The sequence below is a fragment of a genome, unplaced genomic scaffold, assembly GCF_019419815.1.
Source record: "Pyrus x bretschneideri cultivar Hongxiangsu unplaced genomic scaffold, Pyrus_bretschneideri_v1 Contig44, whole genome shotgun sequence".
NCBI lineage: Eukaryota > Viridiplantae > Streptophyta > Magnoliopsida > Rosales > Rosaceae > Pyrus > Pyrus x bretschneideri.
The window spans coordinates 2218390-2230977 of NW_025999768.1; the positions used below are offsets into that span (position 1 = coordinate 2218390).

General features: G+C 37.9%; 3 protein-coding genes across 3 annotated transcripts; 2 read left to right on the forward strand and 1 right to left on the reverse strand.

The window, feature by feature from the left end:
* Positions 1-1963: 1963 nt before the first annotated feature.
* LOC103939804 lies at positions 1964-2329 on the forward strand. Its single transcript, XM_009349917.3, has one exon. It carries the CDS (start codon positions 1964-1966, stop codon positions 2327-2329), a length of 366 nt encoding a protein of 121 aa, XP_009348192.1.
* A 987-nt stretch (positions 2330-3316) lies between these two features.
* LOC103939802 lies at positions 3317-5015 on the reverse strand. Its single transcript, XM_009349913.3, has 4 exons — positions 4857-5015; positions 4688-4776; positions 4472-4562; positions 3317-3633 (listed from the first exon to the last, which is right to left on the reverse strand). Exons 1-4 carry the CDS (start codon positions 4892-4894, stop codon positions 3603-3605), a joined length of 249 nt encoding a protein of 82 aa, XP_009348188.2. The 5' UTR covers positions 4895-5015; the 3' UTR covers positions 3317-3602.
* Positions 5016-5830: 815 nt separating this feature from the next.
* LOC103939803 (GTP-binding nuclear protein Ran-3) lies at positions 5831-8341 on the forward strand. The gene is made up of 8 exons (XM_009349916.3): positions 5831-6097; positions 6196-6265; positions 6774-6830; positions 6957-7074; positions 7295-7384; positions 7495-7674; positions 7761-7838; positions 7977-8341. The coding sequence occupies exons 1-8, from the start codon at positions 5837-5839 to the stop codon at positions 8044-8046; spliced, it is 924 nt and encodes a 307-aa protein (XP_009348191.2). The 5' UTR covers positions 5831-5836; the 3' UTR covers positions 8047-8341.
* The last annotated feature ends 4247 nt before the right edge of the window (positions 8342-12588 follow it).

The window sequence follows — 12588 nt, forward strand, 5'->3', positions numbered from 1 at the left end:
GATATGAATCTACGCTATACAAACAAAAAAAAGCTCATACAAATGCAGGAGCTGCTGAGTTAATGGAAGAGGCCAAGTCTATGTATCTTTCTTGTTTTTTCACTGCACAAATATTTTTGTTGCTCTATAGGGAACGATGATCAGTCGACCGATCTTGTTCTGGGTGCCTTTCACCACGCTGTTGCTCTCTCCTTTAGTCGTGATTTTCAGGGCCGCAAGACCAGAATCTTCAATGGAAAATCGTCTAGGGTTGCAAAAAATTTCAAATCTAAAGTTCTCCTGTTTTTACTGTGCAAAGTTTTGCTTCCCTTGATTTTTTTGGAGGTTCCATTTTTTCTAGTAAATTAGTAAAACTATGCTCCTTTTTTTTCATCCCTTCAAGTTATCCAAGCTTTCAACTTGTGGTGCTAATTAACTTGTACAATTGCCCAAGTATGTCTGCTTACTTATTCATCCGTACGTTGCCAATTGTAAAGTACTACGTAAATTCAGCTTAACCGAATTTTAGATCTTAGATCCGTCACTGTTACTCAAAGTCGTACGTGTCAAATTTTATGGCACGAAAAGTATTTCATTTGCCAGAATATGGACGAAGCATGCATCTTTGATGTTGCTCTAAATCATCAATGCAAATCATGCGCTGAGCATCGATCCAAATATTCCATGCTGACTTCGACGTAGCTATTCTGGCAGTCGGCCAATTAAGACTAGAAAGCTGATAAGCTCATTGCCGGACAGCATATTGGGAACCTTCCTCAACATGTTGCATGTCCATACCAATTTTGAATGATAACTTGGCTTCTTCCTATCTTGGAAATGTCACAAATAGCCAGTCGAGAGCTAATTTAAAGAAGAAAAAAACTCGTTTTTTGTGTTTGTATGTATGATTTATTGATTTGGACAACTTGGACAACAAGTTAAATTGTTATTTGTGTGATCCAGATTGCTGCTCAAGCAAAGAAGCAAGGGAGATATTCTCTTTTCTAACTCACGTGTGTATATAATTTGATCAAAAGGAGTTGGTTTGGTTATTAATGACACACCCAGATCCAAAATATTTACCTGAACATTCAAATCGAGTTGTGCTTGGTTTTATCACCTCCAGCACAGTTTGACTCAAGTGTCTAGGTGAACATTCTAGGTCGGAGTATGTCAATTAGTGTGTGGTTTTCCAGTACTGCAAAAATGCATTGGTTGACCAATATTAGCACAAAAATGCATATTCCACAATGAATGCACGAAGTAGAAGTGGGCATAATTACATTGGTTAAAACATATGTGCTTCTTAATATATGTATTAATTTCAAATCTCCGTCTTCACAACTTTAAATTAGTTTAAAGTATAATATTGGGGAGCATAATGACTTGCTAAATATAACTCATTCGATTTGAATACCATTTATCATCAATACATGTCAAAGTAATAAGTAGTTATATAAAAGTAGCATTAATGATGAATTGTTTATTTCTTAATTCATTTGAATGACTAAACAGTATCTAAATTAGACGAATTTTCTAAACTTGTCAAGACACAATATATAATCAAAAGAAGTTGCTACAATATGAATTAAAAAGATGAAACCAAGGTTAAAATTAATTTGATAAATAATTAGGTAAAATCTCAAGAACTAACCTTAGCTAGGCGGCCCATGGTTACTCAGGACCAAATAATTAGGTTACGCAAAGTCGAGGGTATTTAGGTCTAATCAAATTCGTCATCGCTATCATCGAGCCCAAACCCTTAGCGCAGAAACAAGGAGACCGGAATAGCCGGTAAAATGCATTTATCAAAAGCGCACGATGGACCCCACACGGTGCATGGACCGGTAATTTCTAATTGACACGCGTCCTGTCTTATCCGTTTTCCAACTTTCCCTTTAAATTCTGAATCCAAACTCCCCAAACCGTCAGAAGTGTTAATTTTGGTAATCCGAATTCCCAAATCCAACGTCTCTCTCTAAAAATGTCAACCAATCTCATCAACTTCCGTCCAATCCTAACCGCGCCATGCGCCGCCGGAAAGCGAAGGCCCAGCTCAGTAGGCGGGAAAGGCTCGCCGTCTAAGTGGTGGACGCCGATCTTCGGGTGGTCCTCCGAACCCGACTACATTGACCCGGAGGCAAAGACGGACTCCGACGACAAGGACGAGGGCGGAGCAGACGACTCGAAACAGAGGCGATCGCGGTTCGCGCCTGGCTGCTTCACGGAGGAGAAGGCGCGGCAGCTCCGGATCAAGACGATCGAAATGGAGACGTATCATGACGCGATGTATCACTCGTCGATCGCCAACCGACTCGCCTCCGATTTCAGGAACCGGTCCGATCTATGAGCCGGCGATTTAGAGATGATGAGAATAATGTTTTGCCCCAAATAATCTGTTTTTCTTTTTTGATAAAGTAGGATTAGGGGCGGCTAAAAATGTGAAAGATGGTGACGTCCATGATGTAATTAACGCTTTAGTTGCGTGATTTAGACTAATAAGCTTGTAATTATTGATGTTGTTTATAAATAATATGATTTTTTAAATTTGGTTTGTAAAAAACTGATCAAGTATCGACGACATACTTTAAGATGGGTGTTTTACATCTCTCCCACTAAAGAGCTTTTCGGTTAACAAAAAAATATAAAATGCTGATTTCAAGGCACTTTGTATCGTCCATCGGACATGTCCTAATAAACTTAATTGGTTCACATTGGTTGAACTGTTCAAGATCAATAATTAATCCTAGTGATATTGGGGAAGGGAGGTAACGAGACGTCGAGAACACATTACCTCGGGTGCAGATGGGCGTACTACAAACGCCTTGCAAGGTCTAGGTCAAGTTTTTGTCTTTTGGGTCAAGTTGGATGTGGCGTATTTGGATCGTTGGTAGGATCCTTCAACTTGGAAAAGTATCCAAACTAGGAATATGCCGGTGGGTATCGAACCGAATCCATGGGTCATGAAACTCATGATTCGTGACAGGGACACAGTGCCTGGGGCTTGGGAGGGCATGGTCAGGATATTTTCACCAAAAAGTATATACGTAACATATCGGAAGCAAACTCCGCAGGAGAACTTCTATGCACCTGGGATGCCACGTTGGTTGTAGCCCAAGCAAATCACGCACAGGCACACTGTAGCATAAGAAGTCAAAATCTTTAAGTACCAAAAATCGAAATACATGACATTGCTCGATTGGCTTGCGATCATAGGTACAGGTGAGTAATTCTCCTACTGCACAGATGCGAGCAAAAATAAAAGACAGGCAGGCTATGTCGGCAAAACCAAGCCCCGTCTTAGCATATATAACTGCAACCATAACAAACATAACAATTGACGAAACAAGTTCACTCGTTTGTATTTATTCACTAGCAACTATATGCCGAAAACAGATTGCGTGGTTGTATCTCCGGCCAGCGAAAAGAAGAAGAAATGCAGTATGTAGTTATCAGTATAGCTCCATAATAGATGGAGACAATCTGAAATTATCCTAAGACAATGATGTATCAAAATAGCCTAAAGTAAATGTTGGTGCAGTTGGAACATAGAGCTGAAAGAACCCGCAAAACGACTCGCGTTGGTGTAAGCTACTGCATAATCTCAAACCTGCTCTTGAAATTTACTTGCTCTCAGCATCATACAGATCAGTTCTGAATATGTCTGTTAAGGATAAAAAAACACACCAGAATGTGGAGAAAACAACAAAGACATGACGAGAGTGAAATACAAAGAGCTTAAAGAATCAGATAAATGTAATATTCATTGGCAGCAATTTACAAGAGTATATTCTTGATTCCCTATCACTTTGAGTGAGAAGTTGTATCTTATGCCACAATGCTACACTTACGCGTTTATCTTTACACAAACAAAAGGATTACTTCTCAAAGACAGAATTTCGAATTTCAAAAGGAACCACAACAAGTCAGCCTGTCATGTATCAACCGAGCTCGAAGCTAATCTATTTCAATGATTGATATCTCCAAACCATTACCGCATAAAATAAAAACAACAACATCTACGGAGCTCGAAGCTAATCTATTTCAACGGTTGATATCTCCAAACAACAACAGCCACCAAGCCTTATCCCACTAAGTGCAGTCGGCTCAAACCATCACCGCATCAACAATACAAATTCTAGCTTGCAAATCGAACAATTCTCTAAAACCAATTCCCCTACCCTAATCCTTTTCACCTACATATACCACCAGAACATGCTCTAATGTTAGCAAAACCAAGCCCCATCCTATTCGAACACACATCTTTCGCATTGGCTGCCAAGATTATGGACTAAAAAAATCCAAAATCTTGGCAGCAACGTGAAAATCTACCACGGTTCCGATTTCAAACCTAAGTTACTAATTCTTCCACCAATTTGCATCAATTCCGCAACTTATAGCAATCAAAACATGTCATTTCTCATAGCACCAATCTATCTATTCAATATATAATCTCTCAATCACCAAAAAAACTAAGTACAAAAAAGGATACACCAAATAAAAGCCATGAGCAAATGCTCCAACCAGCACAGCAGTAAACAAGCGGTCCCGCACAACCGGATTCTTCCGCAATGAGAGTCGAACTGAGAAAATCAAACATCCACATAAAAATATAAACAAATTGTTGGGAAAAAAAACCCAGATGGGAAATACCGATTAAAATCACAAAAATTAAATTAAAAAAAATGAGAAAATTGGAAAAACTTACTGAGGGGAAGAACAGGGGCATATATAAGAGGAATCAAGAACTTGATTTGATGTCCTGGTTGTCTCCTTCGGATTGCAGCAGCAGCATCCCTATCAATATTTCCATGAACAAAACGAAAATAAATAATTAAAAATGGAATTAAAATTTCGATGAGTTTGGCGGGACTCACTGATTAGAGCGATCGGAGGAGGCGGGCCAGGAGGCCATGGCGGGTGGGTCGATGAAGGGATTTGAGATCTGGAGATATATTGTCCGGTTAGTTCTCTGCGCCTAATTGAAACGGTGCGGTACGGTCAATGTATCGGGCCCTATAGAATATATGTAAAATTCCTCCCTCGCATAAATTATTAATTTAAAAGAATTATTATCACTAAGGGAAATGTGAATTTCCAATTATCCGCTAAAATACTGGACTATATTTATATTCTACACATAAATCATTAAACTGAAGGTAAATTACAAAAAATAATATGTTTGTCATTATTTGAGAAATTTCTTATTTACGCATGTTTTTTACATCTTGTCATAAATAATATTTATTTACGATATTTTAAAGTACTAGATTGTACGAGGTAGGGTAATTCAAACTCACATGTAAGGTGGAAAATAATGGTAATTATTAGATAGTTGGTAAAATAAGATTTACAATTTTAATTTCATTCTCTAAAAAAATTAATTCCAATTTTTTTATTATATTGAATTCTCAAATTCAAAATTGTGGATAATTAATTTTTAGGGAATCAGAGCCATTTAAATTTTTTTTGAAAAATGATTAATTTTGAAAAATACGAAACTCTAAACTACCCTAATTTATAAAATAAATTCAAATTTAAAAATTAAGCATACTGACTTAATCAACTAAAGTAATCCAAATTATGCTAAAACGAGTAAAGTTGCAAAAGTTTTATTTTCGTCAGGTGTATGTCATGCGCCACCTAAATATACGATCAAAGATTCAAAATTGTTCAACAAGTATCATATATACCGATGCATACTAAAAGTGTTTCTAAATTAAAACACGCGTTTTAAAAAATGGATGTTATAGTTGGTCCCCAATTCTCCACAATGGATACAGTTTTTCAAAAAAGAAAAAGAGTGGTAGGGCCGGGTGTCCGGACCTACAGATGTGGGACCCATAAATTTTGAAAAATGGTTTCTTCTAGTCAGACATTGAGAAAAACAGAAGCAAAGAGATCCAATGGCGGAGATGAAAGCGTCAATCTAAAGCCAGCCGCAGAGTCAGCCAAGCCATATAAAAGTAGGCTCCCTGCCCACCTCCATACTCAAATCGCCGCCTTCGTCTCCGTTTGTCTCTCTCACTCGGCTGCGACTCTTAGATTCTCTCTCTCTCTCTCTCTCCCTCTCTCTCCCTCTCTCTCTATCGCCACTCGCCGCCTCGAAGCCCCAATGGTAACTCTCTCTCTCTCTCTTCTTTTTCTGCTTTTTTAGGGCTTAGGGTTTATGCTGGTGATCGATGATTTGGTTCGAATTTGAATTTGTTCCCGTAGGCTTTGCCGAACCAACAGACTGTTGATTATCCGAGCTTCAAGCTCGTCATCGTCGGCGATGGAGGCACTGGTAATTTTCCGATTCCTTGTTCTGTTTCTTATGTTCTGAGTTGATGTTTTCATCGACTGTGTTGGCACGATTATTGCAATTTTGAAATAAGGGTTTTGATAAGATTTTGGGTTTAGGGTTTTGTTGGCACAATTATAATACACTCCCTCCCTAAGAAGAATTTGATTCAATTGTTCGGATATTTACAATTTTGACTAAAATATTTACTAAATTGAAAAGGTACAATATTTGGTTTGATATGTGATACTATCTAATTAAATTGATATTGATGGAAATAAACAATCTTCTTAGAGGGAAATGATTTTACATTTATTTGTCCGTAAATGTGATTATTTTGCTGGAATTTTCTTTTGATAAAACTCGTGATAAGAGCAGAGAAATTCGAAGCTAAACACCGGTTAATTTGGGGAGACAATGCCTAGGAAAGAAGAAACAATGTCAACTGTTCTCCAAGTTATAGTGTTGTGTGGCGATTTGTATTTGAACTGAATGGTGATGAGTTGTGCAGGAAAAACCACTTTCGTGAAGAGGCATCTCACTGGTGAATTCGAGAAGAAATATGAGCGTAAGAGACTTTTCTGACATTTCTCTCCATTGCGCCGTGTTGTTAGTTTGTTGTTATAATTAGTTTGACCTTGATATGTTCGCTTATTCTTAACATTCATTTACTGTTACTTTTCTTTGCAAACAGCCACCATTGGTGTGGAGGTTCATCCACTGGACTTCTTCACAAATTGTGGAAAGATCCGCTTTTACTGCTGGGACACTGCTGGGCAAGAGAAGTTTGGCGGTCTTCGAGATGGTTACTAGTAAGTGAAAATTTTCCTGTTGCTTTTGTTCTTGATATTTCATATCCACATAAAAAATCATTTGATGCATTACTGATTTTGTGTATGTTTAATGGCTCCCAAAGCATTTTACAGTATCTTATGACTTCTTTTATACTTGATTACCTATATAAGTTATTTGCCCTTTCATTGTGCTGCTTAGTTGATGGTCTCACCTAAAATTTTCCGCTGAAATATGCAGCATTCATGGGCAGTGTGCAATCATCATGTTTGACGTTACTGCTAGGTTGACATACAAGAATGTTCCTACATGGCACCGTGATCTCTGCCGGTGAGTTAACTAAATTAATGTTGTGTCAAGTCTAATGTTTCTTTATTGTTTTATTTTTACATTAGATGGTGATGGTTCGGTTTATTTGACTCCTCACGTTATGATTTCAGTGTGTGCGAGAACATCCCTATTGTTCTCTGTGGCAACAAGGTTGATGTGAAGAACAGGCAGGTTAAGGCCAAGCAGGTTACCTTCCACAGAAAGAAGAATCTGCAGTACTATGAGATATCAGCCAAGAGCAACTACAACTTTGAGAAACCCTTCCTCTACTTGGCGAGGAAGCTTGCAGGGTAATTACAAACATTCTCATTTTTATTTGGTTGCTATAGCGTATCGATAATAGTAATTGAGATTGATGCTGCTGCTGTTACTTCAGTGACGCAAATCTTCATTTCGTCGAGTCTCCGGCCCTTGCTCCTCCAGAAGTGCAATTTGACATGGCTGCCCAACAACAGTAAGTATTTTCTCTATGTTAATAAACTTGAATCTTCTTTGATGTTAACGTTGAAATCAGTAACTTTTCAATGCAAACATCGTGGATCCAGCATGAAGCTGAAAATTGTCTCATCTCGGTTATTATTGCTTCTTGCAGGCATGAAGCTGAGCTTGCGGCAGCAGCTGCCCAACCTCTTCCTGATGACGATGACGAGGCATTCGAATAGACGGGGAGATGATGCATTTCAATATACCGTGTTATATTTCTTCTAGGACATGGCTTTCATTCGTTCTGCCGGGATTTGATTTTCAAAGTGTCGTGTTAAAACACAGGGCCCCTTTTAGTCAGATTCAAGTACAGCTACTTTTAGCTATTGTTTCTCATTGGTTGTGCTGTTAGTTAATCGTATGGATGTTCGTTCTCCAGTAAATTTTTCCTTGAATTTGCTTTGCCTAAAGCCAACAGTGTATTTTCAGAACTCGATTGTTTCCGAACTTCTATAGATTGATTAGTTCCCTGTTCTTGGTTCTACATGAAATGCATGCACAAAACCATGGGAAGATGCACAAAACCATGGAAGGATATCATAATTCTGTAGGCGTTTCGCTTCGGAGCAAAGCAAAATGTTGCACCCAATTTGGGCTGGTGAAAAAAGAGTTGGTCTAGGGTTTAGGGTCCGTTGCGAATTTATGAGACGCTACCACAAATCTGAACTGAAAATGATGGAACTGAGTTTCTGTTGATTCGAACAAGGATACAATCTTATACGAACCGTATTGGACAGGAGGAGTTCAAACACTGACCTCTGGTGCAGGTGTAAATACTATTGAACCAACGAAGAACCTCAGGTGCATGCGTAAACACTCTTCATCACTTAAATCACAATCTCGCAATAAGGCTACAGCTTATGTTGCCCAAATGTTAATGTTTTTCGAAGATATTAACGTTGTCTTTCTAGCACAAACTTTGCCTTTGTTGCAATAACAAGCGCATATGGTACGTGCTTTTCTGTTCTGTCTGCGAGAGCAAGCAGGGGAAGCCAAGTTGTTTTATCATGTCTGTGTTATGTGTTTGTTCCAAATTTCCAATCATGTGTTTGTGTCTTATCATAAGAACACAAGGGAAAGCAGCAGTTAACTGCATTACAAACCTTTCAACAGCATAAGTTTGCCTCATCACAACATGTGAAGTCCACATGGCACGAGATAAGTGCCCCTCTGCTGGCTCCGGCTAAGTGCTTCTGGGCCGTACACACAGCACACAAAACATAGGTCCCAAACCCACTTGCTCTGTCTCAGGAACCCAATATAGCCAAAGCTGTATGCAAGTATTTAGTACGCGTGGCGTGCTTTCCTTTGATAGCTTCACCATCCCGCTTTGTGCATGACGTCATATCCCTTCTAAACTTTGATTTCATTTATTGATATGATTGATTGTAATAGTGTGCATAATTATTAATTGGAACCTAAGTTGTGATATATAAGGATATATATAGTTGATTACTTTAGTGAACATAATCAATCTTGCAATTCACGAGAGCATTATCTATAACCTAGTACTTTCAAACTGAGTTAAATACATTAGACTATAGTTGAGTGGTAACTTTAATACTTAAAACCTAACATAAAATTTACCCTAACAAAGACAAGGCGCCTTCAAGGAATCTCTCGCTAGTAGGAACATTGTTCATTTCAGAAAACAAGAAAGTAAATGATATGGCTCCCTGGTTACCCAATTAGAGCCCCAATATTACCAAAAATCGCAAGGTCTAGTCCTTGTCGGTGTCGGTTCGAAGCACACTCAAAGAGACCACAATTGTGTTCAATGTGAGTGCATACAACTAGAACTAGGGCATCCACATCATTCCAACCAGGAGTGTGGGGCATGTGAAAGCTGGTCTTGGCTCTTGCCATCATGTTCTGTGACAGTCTATGATATCTTGTGTTTCTTTCTGTGCCTTGTGGCTGTAGGGGTGGCCCTTAAACTTCAAGGACACCGTCCAAAACTCCAGGGGCTCTCATATGGGATCAGGCCCCATTCCTGCTCCTCACAAGTAAGGGGCAATTTTAGCTTTATGGCAGCAAAAGGGGTGGCTTTCGCTGTCGGTCGTCGGTCGGGTTTAGGGTTTATGGCTTTGGGCTAAGGCTAGCCCTAGCAGGGCCACAATGATATATCCCAATTGGCTTCCATTGTCATCTTTTCAAAAGTCATCTGCTATTATCCTGAATGGGCTCTCTTTCCAGTGTCTTCCACCGTCTTGCTTCCTTTTTGTGAAATGGCTATTCTTTCTTTTTTCTTAGGGTTTCTCTCTCTTAGCTTTAGTACCGACGTCCATTTACGTTTTCCAACTTCTTAAACCCCAATTTATTTTATGACAGATACTCTATCGAATTGTGACATCTATATACAAACTAACATGTTAAGATTTAAATGAACGGTCCAATAGTACACTACTAATTATTACTCCATGTCAAAACCAATAAGTGACATTTTTTCACAAAAAGTTTACTTTATTAAATTAGAAGTGAAACCATCCAATATAATTTGTATGTAACTAGTTCAGGTTTCTGACGTGAGACTCATTAGGCAGAGTCGCATTTTCTTACGCTCCCTAGCTCACTAGCTGATTAATCATACTTACTGCTTCTTACTCATACAACGATTAATTAAAATGCATATATAGGTTCATGTGGTTGGTACATTTGTATGTGTGTGTGTGTAATGCATAGAGACTGCATTTGAGTTTGCGACTCAACATACTTGCCCATCATATGCAAAATTCAGATCGAATTCATATGAATAAATATGGAGAAAGGAGAAGAGAGGGGGGGGGGGGCTCCTGCTCCTCATCGTCTTCATGCTCCACCTTACCCTACGATGAGGAGGAGGAGAAGGAGCGCCTCCCTCCCCTCTCTTATGAAGATGATGATGGCGACGAGAGGAATTCATTGTGGCCTGCTGTGTGGTATGCTTATATTACAAATACTTCATTTAAACTTGAAACAGGACATGTTCTGTAAAGGAGGCATGTGCCTTACGCATAACGGGACTAACATAAATACAAGGATAGCAAGCAACTGTCTTTGTCTATATGCTATATGCATGTATTTCTCGTGCTACTATACCTGAATTTAATACCACCATTCATAACTTCATACTTGTAGTAGCTTCTTTCATTATCTCTCTCTCTCTCTCTCTCTCTCAGCTTAGTTTTGATGATCTGGAATCCCATGCTTTATTTTCTTTCAACTTCATGTCAAAGCGCAAGGACTTTGGTCCTATATAGCTCATCTAATATTCTCGCGCTACCTACTTTTATTCACTTGCTAATTAAGAAGCTCGTTTGGCAATTGTTTTGTTTTTACTTTTTACTTTTTGTGCTTGAGGTATTGAGTATGAAGGAAAGGAAAGGTAAAGAAGGGTAAGGGAGAGAGGGAAAGAAATAAGGAAGAATGAATGTAATCAAAATCTTGAAAGTAAAAACTACTTAAAATTGTTTGTAGTTTTCATTTCGTATGCCTTCGTAAAATTTCTTCTACGCCTTTCTCCCCGTTCTTCATTTCTCCCTTCTCTATGAATTTCCCTCCTAGCACTGACACAAAGAGAGTGAAAACAAAAAAACAAAATTGTTGTTAAATACAGTTAAAGCTATATATTGACTTTCCTCTCCATGAATTTCCCCTATTCACAATTTTTTTTTCTTGTACATTTTCATTTTTATTTCAATTTTTTTGAATCAAACAAAATAAAAAGAAATTAAAAGACAGAAAGCAAAGGTGCACTGAAAATCATTTCCCCCAAAAAAAAAAAAGTTTATTGCGATACCTCTTGTGCTTCTTGAGGGATTGTAATGTGATGAAGTATTATTTATAATGTGATATCTTTGGTGACAATTACTTACAACTGAATCAAATTAAATATTTGAGTGTCACATGATTGTCTGTTTAAACATTCCTCCAACATCTGCCTAAGTCGCACTAGTAAACATAAAAATTCCATTGTATCTTGCAATACCACGTGCCTGGATCTTCCACACATATTTTTTTTTAATTTTTACCTTAGATGTATAAAAAAAAAAGGAAAACTAATTAAAATGATTTGAAAACTTTGAGTTTTATCGAAAATGACAAAATAAAGGGTAGAATGAATAGTATCATGATTGACTTTTTAGTGTAAAAATGTGGTTTTTCGTTAAAGTGAACAGTACCGAGAGCTTTTTGTTAAAGTTCCCACAAAAAAATCATACTTTAGAATGTAGAAACACACATAATTCAATATATAATAAAAATTCAATATGTTTTTATATTTTTAACAAGAAATTAATTCAGATTCTCTCTCCTTCCATTTTTTCTTCTCGCCGGTCTCTTTTTATTTGAACGCTCATAATTAAGCTATATCGACATTTTGTATTACCTCTTTGTAGAGTGAAAAATAAGAAGAAGAAGAGGGAGAGAGAGAGAGAGAGAGAGAGAGAGAGAGGACCGGAGGGAAGGCAACGAGGGAGGAAAAAATCCTACTCCATAAGCTAAGGGAATAAGATGGGTTGTGAAACTATTTATACAAATTGGAAAATGTGGTTGTTGGGAACAGACATAAGTTGACAAAGATGGTTTGATAGAGGAAAACATTTGGCAATTGTCACAATAGAAAATGTAACATTTGTTGTTGGGTTTGGTTTCCGTTTACAATTTTGTGAACTGTAAATTTTAACAATTGAACAACTTTACAATATCTGTTCCTGTGAGAAACTCTTGGGAAGGTAGAAAAA